This window comes from Meriones unguiculatus, chromosome 15 (genome assembly GCF_030254825.1).
Source record: "Meriones unguiculatus strain TT.TT164.6M chromosome 15, Bangor_MerUng_6.1, whole genome shotgun sequence".
NCBI lineage: Eukaryota > Metazoa > Chordata > Mammalia > Rodentia > Muridae > Meriones > Meriones unguiculatus.
The window spans coordinates 779,017-796,092 of NC_083362.1; the positions used below are offsets into that span (position 1 = coordinate 779,017).

The following is a 17,076-nucleotide window of genomic DNA, read 5'->3' on the forward strand; positions in this document are numbered from 1 at the left end:
ACACACTCAGAGACCCCACACGCAGATGGCACACTCAGATCACACACTCAGAGACCCCACACGCAGATGGCACACTCAGATGGCACACTCAGATGGCACACTCAGATGGCACACTCAGATCGCACACTCAGATGGCACACTCAGATCGCACACTCAGATCGCACACTCAGAGACCCCACACGCAGATGGCACACTCAGATCACACACTCAGAGACCCCACACGCAGATGGCACACTCAGATCACACACTCAGAGACCGCACACTCAGAGACTGCACACTGGCCTGGGGCAATGGGTGGGCCAACCAGAGCCCCAGGGCCCCGTGCTGTTTGCACACAGCCTGAATCCAAAGTTGCCGGGCGGCTGGGGAAACGGACACGCGGCCAGCACGGGGAGGCCCTGGGGGAAGAGCGAGGCGGCCGGGCTCCCTCGGAGACCTCAGCTTGTGAACCGCCTGTGCGGGAAATAAACCGCCGAACCAGAAGTCTGATTGGCTCCCTGAACACGGGCCATCTCCTCAGCCTGAGAAGGCCACTGTGGGGGTTAGCGCGCTGATTGTGTGCGGGTCAGAGGCCCGGAGGGGCGCGTCGGGGTTCCAGAGCTGCTGGGCGGCTCCATCCCCCCACTGACAACCAAACAGCTGCTGCTGTGGTTGTTGCTGCTGTGGTTGTTGCTGCTGTTGTGGTTGTTTCTGTGGTTGTTGCTGCTGCTGTTGTGGTTGTTGCTGCTGTGGTTGTTGCTGCTGCTGTGGTTGTTGTTGCTGCTGTGGTTGTTGCTGCTGCTGTGGTTGTTGCTGCTGCTGTGGTTGTTGCTGCTGCTGTGGTTGTTGTTGCTGTTGTGGTTGTTGCTGCTGCTGTGGTTGTTGCTGCTGTGGTTGTTGCTGCTGTGGTTGTTGCTGCTGTGGTTGTTGCTGCTGTGGTTGTTGCTGCTGCTGTGGTTGCTGCTGCTGTTGTTGCTGCTGCGGTTGTTGCTGTTGCTGTGGTTGCTGCTGCTGTGGTTGTTGCTGCTGCTGTTGTTGCTGCTGCTGTGGTTGCTGCTGCTGTGGTTGTTGCTGCTGCTGTTGTTGCTGCTGTGGTTGTTGCTGCTGCGGTTGTTGCTGCTGCTGTTGTTGCTGCTGCTGTGGTTGTTGTTGCTGCTGTGGTTGTTGTTGTTGCTGTGGTTGTTGCTGCTGCTGTGGTTGCTGCTGCTGTGGTTGCTGCTGCTGTGGTTGTTGCTGCTGCTGTTGTTGCTGCTGTGGTTGTTGCTGCTGCTGTGGTTGCTGCTGCTGTGGTTGTTGCTGCTGTGGTTGTTGCTGCTGCTGTGGTTGCTGCTGCTGTGGTTGTTGCTGCTGTGGTTGTTGCTGCTGCTGTGGTTGCTGCTGCTGTGGTTGCTGCTGCTGTGGTTGTTGCTGCTGTGGTTGCTGCTGCTGTGGTTGCTGCTGCTGTGGTTGTGGGTGTTGTTTGTCTGTTTGAGGCGGGGTTTCTCTCTAACTGCCCTGGCTGTCCTGGACTCTCTTTGTAGACCAGGTCACCTGACATCAGTCCCCAGAGCCCAAACCATGGAAGAAGAGAACTGAGTGTTGGAAGTTCTCCTCTGACTCCCACATACACACTGTGCCTGTACACACATACCCACACACAGGAGCACACACAGGTACACACATACCCACACACGTGCACACACAAGGAGACGGGGGGATATTTAAGCACGTCTGAAGAGGTAAGCATGAAGGTTAGCATGTGGTAAGCATGAAGGTTAGCATGTGGTAAGCATGAAGGTTAGCATGTGGTAAGCATGAAGGTTAGTATGTACGCTGGGCGGTGGCTGACACTTTTAGTCCCAGCGCTCGGGAGGCAGAGGCAGGCAGATCTGTGAGTTCGAGGCCAGCCTGGTCCACAGAGTGAGTCCAGGACAGCCAGGGCCACACAGAGACACCCTGGCACAACAGACAAACACCCAGATCTGTGCCAGCCATCTTCTGCAGCGATGAGAGCGGCAGCTAAGGAGCGCGAGGTGACTCCAGCTCGGCCCTGTCCTGAAATGCTCCCCAAGGCTGCGGCCCTCCCCCAGGCCTCCCGGAATCTGAGGATCCCGCCTGGGCCGAGCTGGGGGGAGGGGGCTGGAGGAGGGTGGTGAGCTGGAGGAGGGTGGTGAGCTGGAGGAGGGTGAAGAGCTGGAGGAGGGTGGTGAGCTGGAGGGGAGGGTGAAGAGCTGGAGGAGGGTGGTGAAGAGCTGGAGGAGGGTGGTGAAGAGCTGGAGGAGGGTGGTGAGCTGGAGGAGGGTGGTGAAGAGCTGGAGGAGGGTGGTGAGCTGGAGGAGGGTGGTGAAGAGCTGGAGGAGGGTGGTGAGCTGGAGGAGGGTGGTGAAGAGCTGGAGGAGGGTGGTGAAGAGCTGGAGGAGGGTGGTGAAGAGCTGGAGGAGGGTGGTGAAGAGCTGGAGGAGGGTGGTGAGCTGGAGGAGGGTGGTGAAGAGCTGGAGGAGGGTGGTGAAGAGCTGGAGGAGGGTGGTGAAGAGCTGGAGGAGGGTGGTGAAGAGCTGGAGGAGGGTGGTGAAGAGCTGGAGGAGGGTGGTGAGCTGGAGGAGGGTGGTGAAGAGCTGGAGGAGGGTGGTGAGCTGGAGGAGGGTGGTGAGCTGGAGGAGGGTGGTGAAGAGCTGGAGGAGGGTGGTGAGCTGGAGGAGGGTGGTGAAGAGCTGGAGGAGGGTGGTGAGCTGGAGGAGGGTGGTGAGCTGGAGGAGGGTGGTGAGCTGGAGGAGGGTGATGAAGAGCTGGAGGAGGGTGGTGAGCTGGAGGAGGGTGGTGAGCTGGAGGAGGTGCTGCTCTGATTGGCTGGGTAACAATCCCTCCGTTACCTGAGCCCAGACGCCCCCCTCTCTTCCTCGCCGCACCCCACGCTTGCTGGAAGCCGGTGTCCTTCACAGAAAGACGCCGCCAGCGAGCTGGCATCGGCGGCCACGCCAGCCCCTAAGTGCCGCCCTGCGCCAGGCTCCGGGCTGCGTGCCGGCTGCTGAACCCTTTGGTCTCCGCTCGCCTCCTGTCTCTGCTTTTCCTAGACAGGGTCTTTCCGCGTGGCCCCCGCTGGCCCGGACCGCGCGGAGACCCCCTGCCTCTGCCTCCCACGCTGGGATTGCGAGCGAGCGAGCGAGCGTCGCGAGGGTCCCCCTGGAGAGGGCAGCGTGCTGTGCGACGGCTCCTCTTGAGCTCAGCTGCCGGGACCTGGTCACAGCTGCGGGGTGGAGGCGCGGGTCACTGAAGACGCTGGAGGGGCAGATCCCTTCCCGCTCTGCTTCCTGAGGGAGAGACGCCGCAACCAGCAGCCCCCGGGTTCCACCAGACAGCCTGTGTCACTCCAAACTGCCAGGAGTCTTCCCTCCTCAGCTGCTCCTGCCAGGCCTTCCCGCTCCTGCCAGCCAGGCCTTCCCGCTCCTGCCAGGCCTTCCCGCTCCTGCCAGCCAGGCCTTCCCGCTCCTGCCAGCCAGGCCTTCCCGCTCCTGCCAGCCAGGCCTTCCCGCTCCTGCCAGCCAGGCCTTCCCGCTCCTGCCAGCCAGGCCTTCCCGCTCCTGCCAGGCCTTCCCGCTCCTGCCAGCCAGGCCTTCCCGCTCCTGCCAGCCAGGCCTTCCCGCTCCTGCCAGCCAGGCCTTCCCGCTCCTGCCAGCCAGGCCTTCCCGCTCCTGCCAGCCAGGCCTTCCCGCTCCTGCCAGCCAGGCCTTCCCGCTCCTGCCAGCCAGGCCTTCCCGCTCCTGCCAGCCAGGCCTTCCCGCTCCTGCCAGTCAGGCCTTCCCGCTCCTGCCAGGCCTTCCCGCTCCTGCCAGCCAGGCCTTCCCGCTCCTGCCAGGCCTTCCCGCTCCTGCCAGTCAGGCCTTCCCGCTCCTGCCAGTCAGGCCTTCGGTCACAATAAAAAAGGAGCTAATATTCCTGTCCAGCCATTCCCTCACGGACTTCCAGGAGGCCTGAAGCCTTTGCCACCGCCGGGGCTGGCGCAGGCTGGCGACCCGGCCTCCCCTGCACGGAGCGGCCTCAGGAGCGCGTCCTGCAGGGCCCAGCTAGGCAAGCGGGGCGCCTCAGGCTGCCTCCGGCCGAGACCTCCACCAGCCGTGCTGACGGCTTTCTCGGCCACGACAATGCCGACAGCCAGAAGCGGGGAGAGGAAGGGAGGTTTCCCGGACATGCAGAGACGCAGAGATGCAGAGATGGCGAGGCGCGGGCCCGAGGGTGTGTTCACAGGCGCCCCGGGTGTGAGCAGGAGGGACCCCCCCCCGGGCAGCGGCTGCCCTTCGCCTCCTCACCACGAGCCACCGCCGCTGAGCCCGGACGTGGTGACGCCACCGCGATGGCCGGGACCTTCACACCAGCGTGGAGAGACCTTCCCTCCCCCAGCGGACACTGCTCAAAGATCCTGTCACAACTAAGCTCACGGCAGCAGCACAGCCGCCACCCGTCACGGCAGGACCTCAAAAGCACCCCAACAGCAACACCTGCCCAGACCCAGTTCCCACACTGGGCCCTCGGGAGAATGCCACACACACACACAGACACAGACACACACACAGACACACACACACAGACACACACACACAGACACACACACACAGACAGACACACACACACAGACACACACACACACAGACACACACACACAGACACACACACAGACACACACACAAACACACACACACACAGACAGACACACACATGACAGACACACACAGACACACACACATACAGACACAGACACACACACACAGACACACACACACACACAGACACACACACACAGACAGACACACACACACAGACACACACAGACATACACACACACAGACACACACAGACATACACACACACAGACACACACACACAGACACACACACACAGACACACACACAGACAGACACACACATGACAGACACACACAGACACACACACATACAGACACACACACACACAGAGACACACACACAGAGACACACACACACAGACACACACACACAGACAGACACACACACAGACAGACACACACACAGACAGACACACACACAGACACACACATGACAGACACACACAGACACACACACATACAGACACACACACACAGACACACACACAGACACACACACACACTCACACGTCCACGGGAGGAGCCGCCCGCCACGCTGCCCGGCCAGCACTCAGCTGGGCTCCAGGACCTCCCGACCTCACAGCTGCCCGGGCCCGGGCGCCCTCAGCTCCTCGGGGCCAGAGCCAGACTCGGGCTTCCCGGAGCCAGCGCCGAGCCCAGCGCGGCAGGGCCCAGGTCCACCGGTGCCGCGCGTGTGCCCCGCCCCGTGCCGCCCCGTCCCTTCCGGCGCTCTCTGTCACACTTGGACGCGCCGAGCGTCCTCTCTGCCCTCCACCCTTGCTGGCATCCCCGGCCGAGGCTGGAAGTCAGGTGCTCGCCTCCTCCAGACGCCCCGTGGCGCGGCTCTGCCCTCGTGGGGGCGACGCCCCGTCGGGTGTGTTAGTGTTAGTGAGGAGGGCGGGTGTTAGCACAGCCGGCGGCGTGCAGGGGAGGACGGTGTTAGCACAGCCGGCGGCGTGCAGGGGAGGACGGTGTTAGCACAGCCGGCGGCGTGCAGGGGAGGACGGTGTTAGCACAGCCGGCGGCGTGCAGGGGAGGACGGGCAGGCGTGCAGGCCAGGCGGGTGTGCAGGGGAGGACGGGCAGGCGTGCAGGGGAGGACGGGCAGGCGTGCAGGCCAGGCGGGCGTGCAGGGGAGGACGGGCAGGCGTGCAGGCCAGGCGGGTGGGCTCCCTGCAGACGCCCTCTCTGGCTCTAGCTCAGCGTCCGCCCGGATCCCTTGACTCCTGGCAGGACCTGGAGCCACCCTCCCAGGCCGGGTGTGAGGAGCTGGGGGGGGGGGGGGGGAGCCAGCCAGGCCGCTACCCGGACGCACATGGCTCAGCTTTGGCCTGGGCCTGCCTGAGCCCTCGCCTTGAGCCAGCTTTGTAACCGTCTCAAACCAGATCTCCTATTGCAAAAAGGAAGAACTGAGGGGGTGGATTGATGGCTCAGTGGTTAGAGCACTGGCTGCTCTTCCAGAGGACCTGGGTACAATTCCCAGCGCCCACACAGCAGCTCACAACTGTCCGTAACTCCAGTTCCAGGGGATCCGACAGCCTCACACAGACACGCAGACAAAGCCCAGCAGTAAGTAGGAACAGGGCCTAAGAGAGTGGATATCAAGGATGTCAGCCAGGGAGACGCGCTGAACCAAGATTCAAACCAGCCGGGCTGGGCCTCTCTCCTACGCCCCGTCCTAACCTTCCCGACTTTCGCCAGCGACTCTCGCATCACACCTGACCCATTGGCGTAGAAGCGACCTCTTCCTTGAGCGCTGCACCCCGCCCCCCTTGAAACACGAGTCCAGTCCTCTCCGACTCTGAGGACGGCCTCTGCCAAGGCGTCACGCTGCTCGAGGCCCGACAGCGCCCTCCTGTCTTTGGGTGTCTCGGCCTGTAGATTGCTCGGCGTCGGAGGCCTGCCCTGGAGGGCCGAGGGAGGAAGGCCTGCTCCTGCTCCTGCTGCTCCGAGTCCCACGGCCCCGCTAGCGTGGCTGGTGGCTGTAGCTGTCACGGGTCCCTCCTATTTCGTATGAGATTCTGGTGCAGTCAGCCGGGCGCTGAGGAGCTCTTCATTGTCCCGGTAAATTATCGGGGTCCCAGCTGCACTAGTTCCAGTAAGAGGCTGAGGGCAGCCGGCCGTAGGCGGGCCGGGGGGGAACCGCCACAAGAACCGCTCCCACGCCTACGGCAAGGTCTCCTTGCAGAGGCTTTGAAGGCTGTGAGGGGCCGTCCCCACGCAAGTCCTGGCCCGAGGGGGTGGTTGTCACCTGCCAGTGACTGCCACAGCCTCCTAAAGACCAGCAGGATTCTGGGCGAGTCCCGTTCAGGAATACGGACGTGCCAAGCACTGATTCCCAGGGAGGGCCAGGCTCGAGCGCCTGGGAAGGCCTCGGAATTTGGTTAATTTGGGGGGCAGGAGCGAGTGGAGGTTTGGAGGTTCTCTTCGGAGCGTTGGAAGTAATCGGGCTCAAGGGGAGATCTGCAAGACGGGGTTAGGGCCAGCAGCTCTTGGTGTGATGCCAGGAAGGAGGAACCCGAGGCGTGCTATCCCCCGTGCCTTCCCGTCCTCCATGGCCGCAGCCCAAAGTGTGCCCTGCAGCCGGCTGGGGAGGAGAGCGGTAGCTGCTTACAGGGTTGGGTCAGAGGGTGTCGGGCAAATCCCCGTCCTGGCATGTGGGCAGTCATCACAGCTGGGGTCCCTAGTGAACCTGCAAGTCCAGATGCACGCGGTTCCCAGCTCGTGGCAAATCCCCGCAACCCCATTTTGCACACTGTCAGTCGGCGAGGTCCCCGATTCCCCGGCCGTGGGGGATCGGCGGGGAGCACGCATATAGGCGTGACCTTTCCTTCCTCAGCAAAGCGCCTTGCGCGGGATCCTGAGGGCATGACGAGCCAGACTGAAACTCAGTTCGGGAAACCATGGCTTGGGAGAGCTGCCCGGGAGGCTGCGGCTAAGACTGTACCATACTCCCTCGGGACCCAGCTACTGTTTGCAGGGGCCTGTGGGTTCCAGGCCATAGGACATGCTGTTGGCAGGCCTAAGACCATGGCGAGGCTTTGGCTAGCCTGACACGTGGGGGTGGTCTGGGTTTGGTGAGCTTTGCATTCCTGGGCAGCGGGAGTCTTCTGGGGTTGACGGCTTGGCCCACCCAGCGTCCGAGCAGGGAATCCAAGCTGCAGTTCCGTCCACTTTGATGGCAGCCGGGGTCGTCAGCAGGACCATGTGTGGTCCCTTCCACCGGGGCTCCAGTGCGCTTTGTCGGAACTGCTTCTCGGAGACCCAGTCTCCAGGCCGGAACTTGTGGGGTTCGGGGACCAGGCCTGCCTCACAGAGAGCACGCGGGTTAGGCCAAACATGCTTATGAGCCCACTGGGTAGCTCTGACGCGGATCAAGTCCTCCTCATCTATCTCAGCGACGGCATCAGGCTTAAGATGTCAGTCCGGATTGGCAGGGAGAATCCTAACTCTCCACAGGGCAAAGGGGAGGAGATCACCCAGTCACCGCCAGTCTCCAAGGTCAACTCAGTTACAGCCTCTTTTAATGTCCTATTCAGCCTCTCTACCTGGCCTGAACTTTGGGGTCTGTAAGCACAATGTAGCTTCCAATCTGCCCCAATCCATTTGGCTGCGCTCTGACCTACCCTAGACACAAAAGCCGGCCCATTGTCTGACCTGTCAGGCGGGGAAGCCAGACCTGGGTAGAATGTCTTCCGTTTGGCCACCACCTGAGCAGTCTCGTCCTTGGTGGGAGGCCTCAGTCCATCCCGCAAAGCTGTCCACGGGCACTGACAGATACTTGTATCCATATCTTCCAGGCCTGACCTCTGTAAGATCAACCTCCCAGTGGGCTCCAGGTCTCTTACCTCTGAGGCGTGATCCCGGGTGGGGTGGTGTGTTCCTGGCGTTGGTCGGCTGGCAGGCTTCAAATTAGCCACAGTGCCGTCACCGGCCTCACACACGTCTTTAAAAGTTACTTTGGATTGCCACAGCACCTGCCCTTCTCTTGGATCCCATGTGAGTGACTGGAATTTCTGAGGATGACTCTAGCTGAGGAGCTGGGGGAGATCAAGTCGCCGTGAGCTGAGTGCCTGCGGCAGCTCTGGGGCCGGTGCTGGCGGGCCCTGGGGTGGAGGAGGAAGCCGTGGGTGGGGGTGGAGAATCCCATCCTCTGGTGTGCTTCCCTGCAGGACAGGGTAGAGGGGCGAGGAGGCTGAGGAGGCGTCCTGGTCTCCCCGACCAGTGTGGTTGTGGGGCCCGCATCCGTGTCTGTCGAAGGAGTCTCTGTAAAAGGAGGATTGCTAGCAGGGGGGAGAGAAGCTTTGATCCAGGGTGGGGGTTCACCACAAATCCTCCCAGACCGCTGCGTAAGGAACCTGGTCTGAAATGCTTTATCCTCTATGGCAGAATGGTGCCAGATGGACAGTGCCCTCTGGTGGCCATTTGGCACTGAAGGTCAGCCATTCCGAGCTGCTATAAGTAACCATTTCCCCCTTTTTACACATACGGAGAGATTGCTAGCGCTTGCTTTAACCTCTTTGAAGTGGGTGATAACCAAGTCATGAGGGTGGGAAGTGGTCTGTGCTATAATGTCCGTCACAGTCCAGCAAACACAAAGACTCACAACTACAAGAAACACAGCAAGAAAACAAAAATGGATAAAATATCTTCTCCGAGTCTGAGAACAAAGATGTGACCAGGCACCCATCATTATGGTAAACCAGGCATGGGGAGTCGAGGAGCCGTTGGGGTCTTGCTTCCTCTACCAAAATCTCCCCCAGAACGAGTCAGGAGTCCCTTCCTGGGGAAGAGCCGTATTCACCCTGAAAAGATTTCTCAGAACAGACCTTCAGATCCCCGCTCTGGCCTCTGCCAGAAGCCGCAGAGCGCTAGGTGGCTGAGGAAGTTGGGGATGCGTCCCCCACTTCGCGACTGTGATTTCAATAGTCTGTCTGAATCACATCTAGACGCTCACACAGATGCCCCGAGGCAGAACAGAACACAGCACACCACACAAAGACAGAGACCAAGACCAAGGTGCGGACGGGCACTTACCGGCCAGTGTAAGACCCTCCGGGTCAGAGTCCTGGGGCCTTTTGAGGGCCCGGAATCTCGGTGGGACCTCCAAAATGTAATACCCAGTTCACAAGCCCCCAAATGACCAACAGGAATTGAGTCCATTGCAAGACACACGGTCTTTTATTACAAGCTTGGTGGCTGCCTTTACAGAGACAAAGGGGCCATCGGCCCGTTCCAGGTGAGCGAGGTTTTTAAAGGGAGAACACGCAAGTGGGAAGCGCAAGCCGTGGCTACAGGATTGGGCGAGAGGGTCTCTAGGGAGCGGACCCTTAAGATGACTGTTCTGTTTTTAGGCGCCAAGGCCGCAAACGGTCATGCCTGGCTACCTGGGGGACACCAGACCCCTGGTCCTGCCTCGTCACGTGCGGGTTAGGCTGGGGCGGTTAGTCCTGTGGCCTTCTTAGAGGCTCCTGGTTCAGGCACACCCTGAGGTTTGTCTGCTCTGGAAGGACTGTGGGCTGGGGATGTGCCCCAGGGTTAGCTCTGGGCGTCAGAAGCTCTCAGCTGGGACCCTTTAACCCAGTTCAGAACTGATGTTGATCCTGTTAGGAACCTAACAGTGTCCAGTGCGGCACAGTGAGGGGTGGCAGCCGGGGGAGGCCCCTAGCGGCCCGGGCTGGCGATGGCGTCCAGGGGCGAGCCACGCCCAGCCTGGAGAACCTGAAGAAGCCTGAGGAGAGGGTGTGGGTGGGACCCAGAGGGCGCAGCCCCGCCCCAGCCTCCTGCCCTTCTGCCCATGCTCAGGACCCAGAGGTTTCGTCAAGGCAGCCGCCTGCCCAGCTGGGAAACCCTCCCTACTCACCAGGCTGCTGAGGACGAAGGACCAGAGGGCCTTCAGGACCCCAACCCGTCCTGCTGTGACCCTCCCCGCTCCAACCTCTGCCCCGTCCTCAGCGTCCCCCCTGGGCCCGAGCAGCCCGGCTGCCGGTTTCCATGGGGACCCAGATGGCGGGGTCCTCTTACCCAGATACCCTGACTCACTCACGTCGCCTCCATCCGCTAAGCCCGAGTGGAGGCCCAGGGAGAGGCCGGGAGGGATGCGGGAAGGCCGGGCCCCTGCGGGCCTGGGCGGGGTGGACTGGCGCACCTTCCCAACAGCCTCACTGCCCAGAGCCGAGAGTTCGAGTCCCAGCTGGACTCCTGGCCTCGGGCCGCACCCCCCACCCCACCCCCCCGGCCGCCCGGTGTGCAGCTCGTGACAGGCGGGCGGAGGAGGTGCACGGCCCCGGCCCCCAGGCCTCGGTCCTGCCACGCGGGGGCGCCGGGGATGCGGCCGTGTTCGTGGGAGTGTGCCCACGATGACCGTGTGTGCGCGTGCTCAGGGGTGTCGGCGTGTTTAGGGCCGCCAACCTGCACGTCCCCGGAACGGGGCCCCGAGTGTCCGTCCCGCTGGGCGTGAGCGAGGGCGGCGCCTGTGCCTGCGCGAGGACAGGGCTGCCCGCGCCCCGAGCTGGGCTGGTTCTGGAGCCGTGTGCTGGCCCTCTCCACCGCCTGAAAGGGGTCGGGCTGTCCGCGCGCAGCGCTGCCCTCGGGCCCTCGCGGCCACACCGGGGCTGTGCCAAGGGGAGTGTGACCGCGTCAAGGGGGTGTGGCTCAGCGGGGCGTGACGGCGGGTTCTGGAGGGGCAGAGCAAGAAGCTGGGAGCGGGCTGTGTGTGTGTGTGTGTGTGTGCGCGCGTGTGTGGGCTTGTGCGTGTGTTTGTGTGTGCGGTGTGTTCGTGTGTGTGAGGAGTGTGTGTGCGTGTGTTTGTGTATGTGTGCAGGGGGTGTTTGTGTGTGAGGGGTGTGTGTGTGTGTTTGTGTGCAGGGGGTGTTTGTGTATGAGGGGTGTGTGTGTTTTTGTGTGCGGTGTGGGTGTGCGGGGTGTTTGTGTGTGAGGGGTGTGCTTGTGTGTGTGCGCGTGGCCCGGCCCCCTCCGTGTCTCTCAGGTAGCTGTCTCTCAGTCTCTCGTCTTGGTGACTCATCTCTGCGGCAGAGGCCTCCCCCGCTTGCTGGGTCTCCCCTCCCCGCTCAGGAGGGGGTGGGCGGCCTGTGAGGGGGCGGGGCTGAGGGAGGGAAGGTCACAGCGAGCCCCTCACCCACACGCGTCCCCGGCCCTGACCCCGTCCAGCCCTCGTCTCTGGGCTGGCGTGGGGCTGGACACCAGGGGCTCCAGGCCCGTGTCTCCAGGGGGTTAGCGCCCCCTTAGCTCAAAGCTGGGGACCGGCTCCTGATGACCCCCCGGTGCCCCCCTCCCCACGGCTGACGAAGCGAATGGCTGCAGAGGTGAGTCACCGGCGGGGGAGGGGAGCGGGGAGCTGTTCCTCCGCTCCCTCACCTCCCCGTGCCCTTCCCCAGCCCCCGCCGGACCTTCACCGCTCAGCCTCCCGCCTCCACCCGGGAGTGAGGAGATTCAGACCCCAGCGCCAGGGAGAAAGTCCCACCACGGCCGTCAGCAAATGGGGGTCCCGGGTCTCAGCAGGGCTCTGGCTGCCCTGGCCTGTCTCTCGCCTCCTCCTCCCAGGCCTGAGCTTTTCCTGTGCAAAAGCAGCCCAGTCTGCAGAGGTGGTTGGTGCTGGGCGTGGAGCAGGTAGAGGCCTGGCACAGGAGCCCTGGGTTCAAGGCCCGCGTGGCCTAACTGATCCTGGCACGTGGCAGGGGAGGCCGGATCGGGGGCTCAAGGACATCTCCAGATAGTGACCCCGGGAGGGAGGCCAGCCTGGGCCACTCGAGGCCCGAGAGAGGCCGCCGGGAGCCTGGCCTTGCCTCGAGGGGGCGGGCCACCCCGTACGGAGCTGTCAGCAGCTTCCCGGGTCCCTGAGGACGGAGGCTGGGAGCCGCTCAGCCGAGGACCCAGGAAGCCGCAAGCTGCAGAGGTCCAGCCAGGAGACTTTACTGCTCTGGGGTTCACAGGTGAAGGGGCGAGAGACAAGAAGGGCAGAACCCCAGCCAGCCCCGGCCGAGTTCACGCCAGCCGAATTCACCCCAGCCAGCCCCGGCCGAGTTCACCCCAGCCGGGCCGCAGGCAACAGGCGCCCTGGCTCCTGCCCCGGCCTCCCTCCCTCTTCCGCCCTGTCCTCCTCCCTGGCTCTCTCACCTCTGTGCAGAGAACCGCACGGCGTGCGCACAGGACGGCCGGCTGGTGCGGACACGCCCACGGGCACGGGCTTCATGGATCTGGAACCCGTCCCTCAGCCCCTCTTTGGGGACCCCCGGGCCCCTCCCCCTCCCAGCTGTCAGGAACCATCGGCCTCCGATTCCTCCTCCCAAGGGGGGAGGGGGACCCCTCCCGGCTGCTCCTGGGGACCAGGCTGGGGACGGTGGGGGGGCGCGGGAAGGGGGTTCCGTGGGGGCGGGCGTCCTGGCCCTCTGCCGCCCACTGTCACCTCGGCCCTCACGGCTCCTCTTTGTTTCCCGCTGAGCCTCTCGCTCCCCCTCCCTTACCCTCCCCCGCCGTCCTCTCCGCAGAGCCGCTGGGGTTTCTTCTGGGAAAGTCAGGCCACTGCCGGGAGGCAGAAGCCACTCGGTTGGGAGGAAGTGTGAGTGTGAGTGTGCGCGCCCCCGTGCGCGTGCTCGAGCAGGGGCGCACGGGGAGGGTCGGGCTCGGGGCGGGCAGGCTGCGGGCCGCACCTGGCTTCCAGCGTGGGGGGCGTCACTGCGCCCAGCGCGAGTCCGCAGTTCCTGAGTCTGTGTCATCGTGCCCCCCCGCCCCCGCCCGGCTCTCCGCCCGCACCGCAGCCCCCCAGCCTCCCGCCCTCCCCCTCCCCATTTCCGCCCACCCCCCCCCCCGCCCACGCCCGGGCTCCCTGCAACGGACCGGCTGGCTGACGGCTTCTGCGCAATCTCTGCGTCATCGCCCCCACTCCCGGAACCTCGGGCTGCCGAGCCCCCAGCCCCAACCCGGGGAGGGAGCGCCTGAGGGCCCGGGGGTCCCCGCCCGCCGCGGCGCACCCCGTAAGCGGCGAAGAGAGGGTCACCCCCACCTGCCCAACCCCCACCTGTTCACCCCCTCCCCACCTGCTCCCTCACGGCCTCCCCTCCCCACCCGGCCTCAACCTCCCCACCTGCTTCCCCCTCCCTACCTACTGCCCCCCACGGCCTCCCTTTCCCCATCCCTCTCCACCTGCTGCCCCCTCCCCGCCTGCTCATCCCTCCTCCCCACCTGCTCATCCCCCTCCCCGCCTGCTGACCCCCACGGCCTCTCCCTCCCCACCTGCTCTCCCCACAGCCTCCCCCGCCCCCGGCCTCGCCCTCCAAGCGTCCTTGGCGGGGCTGTGGAGAGGTGGGCGCAGCAGGGCGTCCTGACGGGCACGGCGGGGGCCGCGGCACGAGGACTGACACACCTTCTCCACCCCTCAGACAGCGGGTCGCGAGCGGACGCGGCCCCGGGCGCTCCCCCGCCCCTCCGAGGGGACCCTCTGCAGGGTGGTCGCCCCCGGCCGCCCTCCGCTCCCGCAGGCCGCGCCGGCCCCTCCCGCGCTGGGCGCCGCGCCCCGGGGCTCCGGAGCGCCCTCCCGCCGCCTCCGCACGCCCTCCCATTCACTTCCATTCACTCCTTCGTCCTTCCTCCTCGTCCCCGCTGCATTCATTCATAGCCCCCGCCCCGCCCGCCCCGACGCTTCATTCATTCCTTCATTCATTCAAGTCCCGGAGCCGGCCGGCGCCCGCCCCTCCGGCTCAGGACCCCAGCGCGCAGGCGCGGGCCGGGCGCCCCGCGGCTCGTCCAATCGGCGCGCGGCCCGGGCCCTCCGCGCGCCCGCCCGCTTCCCCATGAATGAACATGACGTCAGCGGGGCGGGGCCAGCCCACGTGACCCCGCGCGCTCCCCTTATAAGGCGGCGGCGGCGCGGGCGCTGTCCAGCGTGCTGGAGCCGGAGCAGAGCGCCGCGGCCACCGCGCAGCCCGCAGCCCGGCGGCCCGAGCCCGACCCCGCGCCTCCGCGGACCCCGCCGTCCCCGCCCCGCCCCGCCGGTAAATGCCCCGCGTCCCCGGGCCCCGGGCGCCTCCGCGCTCCGTCCTGACGGGGTCGCCCACGCCGCGACCGGGAGGGTGGGCGGGAGGGACGAGGGCGCCCGCCGGGGAGGGAGGTTGCGGGAGCCCGGGCCCGCGGCGGCGGGTCCTCACGGCGCTCTCCTCCAGCCCCGCAGCCCGGCGGTCATGAGGACGCTCGCGTGGCCGGCGCCCGTCCTGCTGGGCCTCCTCCTCCTGCGGGGGTCGGCAGCGGCGCCCCCCGGCGCTGAGCGCGCGGCGCGGGCGGCCGAGGACGCCCCCGAGCCCCGGGCCCGCGGCGAGCTCTTCCCGGGCGTGGACCCGCGCGCGCTGGCCGCCGCGCTGCTGCGGGCGCCGGAGCCGCCGTCCGCCCCAGCCGCCGCCGCCCCGCGCGCCGAGGCCGTGCGCAGCCAGACGCTCAGCCTCCCCGCGCCCGCGGCGGACGGCGGCCCCGGGGCGCGCTCGGAGGAGCTGGAGGCGCTGGCGGCGCTGCTGCAGGAACTTCGCGACTTCAGCCCGGGCGCCGAGCGCCAGCGGGAGACGGCGGAGGCCGAGGCGCGCACGCACACGCTCACCCGCGTGGACCTGGACAGCCCGGGGCCGGGCCGCGTGTGGCGCGCGTCGTGGGGCGAGTTCCAGGCGCGCGTGCCCGAGGCCGCGCCGCTCGCCGAGCCCGAGCCCCGCGCGGCGGCCCCGCTGCCCGAGCCGGGGGCCCCGCTGCCCGAGCCCGGCGCGCGCCTGCTGCGGCAGGGGCTGGCGCAGGTGCAGGCGGGCCGGCGGCGGGCCGAGGCCACGCGGCAGGCGGCGGCGCGCGAGGAGCGGCTGGCCGACCTGGCCTCCGACCTGCTGCTCCAGTACCTGCTGCAGGGCGGCGGCCGGCCGCGCGAGCCCGGCGCCCCGGGGCCGCGGGAGGGCGGGGAGGAGCGGCGCGGCGGGGGCGCGGCGGCGGCGGCCGAGGAGGAGGAGGACGCGGAGGCGGCCGAGGCGGAGGCGGAGGCCGAGGAGGCGGAGAGGGCGCGGCAGAACGCGCTGCTGTTCGCCGAGGAGGAGGACGGCGAGGCCGGCGCGGAGGACAAGCGCTCGCAGGAGGAGGCGCCCGGCCGGGCGGCGGGTGACGCGGGCGGCGACGACGACGACGAGATGGACCCGCAGACCATCGACAGCCTCATCGAGCTGTCCACGCGGCTGCACCTGCCCGCCGACGACGTGGTCAGCATCATCGAGGAGGTGGAGGAGAAGCGGAAGCGGAAGAAGAACGCGCCGCCCGAGCCGGTGCCGCCCCCGCGCGCCCCCGCGCCGCCGCCCGCGCCCCCCGCACCCCCCGCGGCCGCCGCGCGGGACGAGACGCCCGACTGGAACGAGGTGCTGCCGCCGTGGGACCGGGAGGAGGCAGCGCCCGCGGGTCCCCCGCGCCCCTTCCCCAACTCCATCCGGCCGCGGACGCTGCCGCCCGCAGCGTCCCCGCGCCGCCGCCACTTCCACCACGCGCTGGGCCCCGCGCGCCCCCGGCCCGACCCCGAGGCGCAGGCCCGGCGCGCGCAGGAGGCGGCGGACGCGGAGGAGCGCCGGCTGCAGGAGCAGGAGGAGATGGAGAATTACATCGAGCACGTGCTGCTGCGCCGCCCGTGACCGCCCCGGCCCCGCCCCGCGCGCCCGCCCCGCGCGCCGCCACGCCCCCCTCCGTGCCGCCTCGCCCTCCTCCCAGCGCCTGCATGCGCCCCGGCCCCGCCCCCAGCTGCCGCCCGGCCCCGCCCCCGAGGCCCCGGCTCCGCCCTCGGCCGCCGTCCGGCCCCGCCCCGCGAGGCCCCGCCCCGGCTCTCCGGGCTCGGGACCTGTCACGCTTCCCCGGGCGCGCGCCCCGTCGCGGCTCCCCCCCCCGGCCTCCCCCCAGCCCCGCTTCCCCCCCCGGGCCTCCGCCCCACCCACGCTCTCCCGCGGGAACCGGTTCCGGCCACTCGTGTGATGTCCGCCCCGGCCTCGGCCGCCGCGAGCCCCACTCCCGCCCCTCTCTTTGTAAATACCCCTCACGGAGGAAATAGTTTTGCTAAGAAATAAAAGTGACTATTTTATTAGGACTTTGTTCTCCGTCATTCACCCGTCCCCTTGGGCCTGCTCGTCCTCCCCAAGGGGCGGTGAGGGGAGTGCGGCCGCGGTCCCTGCCGGGCCGGGAGGTAACGCGTGTGTGACACACGAGTGTGATGCCAGGGTCCCTCCCGCAGCTCCGACGCCCACAAAGCAAATAAATGTGATAAACAAGACTGTTTCCACGTCTGCTTTGTGCCAGAAGTACAGTCATGTCCCCGCCTCTGAGCCTGGGGCTGGGCCGCTGTCCCCCCCCATGTCTGAGCCAGGCGCTGGGTCGCTGTCCCCCCCCATGTCTGAGCCTGGGGTTGGGTCGCTATCCTCCCCCCCATGTCTGAGCCTGGGGTTGGGTCGCTGTACCCCCCCCATGTCC

The 17,076-nt window shown here is 66.4% G+C and overlaps 1 protein-coding gene across 1 annotated transcript; it reads left to right on the forward strand.

Annotated features, from left to right (window-relative positions):
* Positions 1 to 11,698: 11,698 nt before the first annotated feature.
* On the forward strand, positions 11,699 to 16,696 carry Vgf (VGF nerve growth factor inducible). Its single transcript, XM_021664081.2, has 6 exons — positions 11,699 to 11,918; positions 11,991 to 12,222; positions 12,546 to 12,952; positions 13,861 to 13,914; positions 13,992 to 14,603; positions 14,772 to 16,696. Exons 1-6 carry the CDS (start codon positions 11,907 to 11,909, stop codon positions 16,248 to 16,250), a joined length of 2,796 nt encoding a protein of 931 aa, XP_021519756.2. The 5' UTR covers positions 11,699 to 11,906; the 3' UTR covers positions 16,251 to 16,696.
* Positions 16,697 to 17,076: the final 380 nt, after the last annotated feature.

What these genes read in the sequence shown, in the direction of transcription:
- Vgf (XM_021664081.2), top strand. An exon ending in TGGTGCTGGGCGTGGAGCAG is followed by an intron (nt 12,223 to 12,545) that starts GTAGAGGCCTGG and finishes TGGGGTTCACAG; the next exon opens with GTGAAGGGGCGAGAGACAAG. An exon ending in GTCCCCGCCCCGCCCCGCCG is followed by an intron (nt 14,604 to 14,771) that starts GTAAATGCCCCG and finishes GCTCTCCTCCAG; the next exon opens with CCCCGCAGCCCGGCGGTCAT.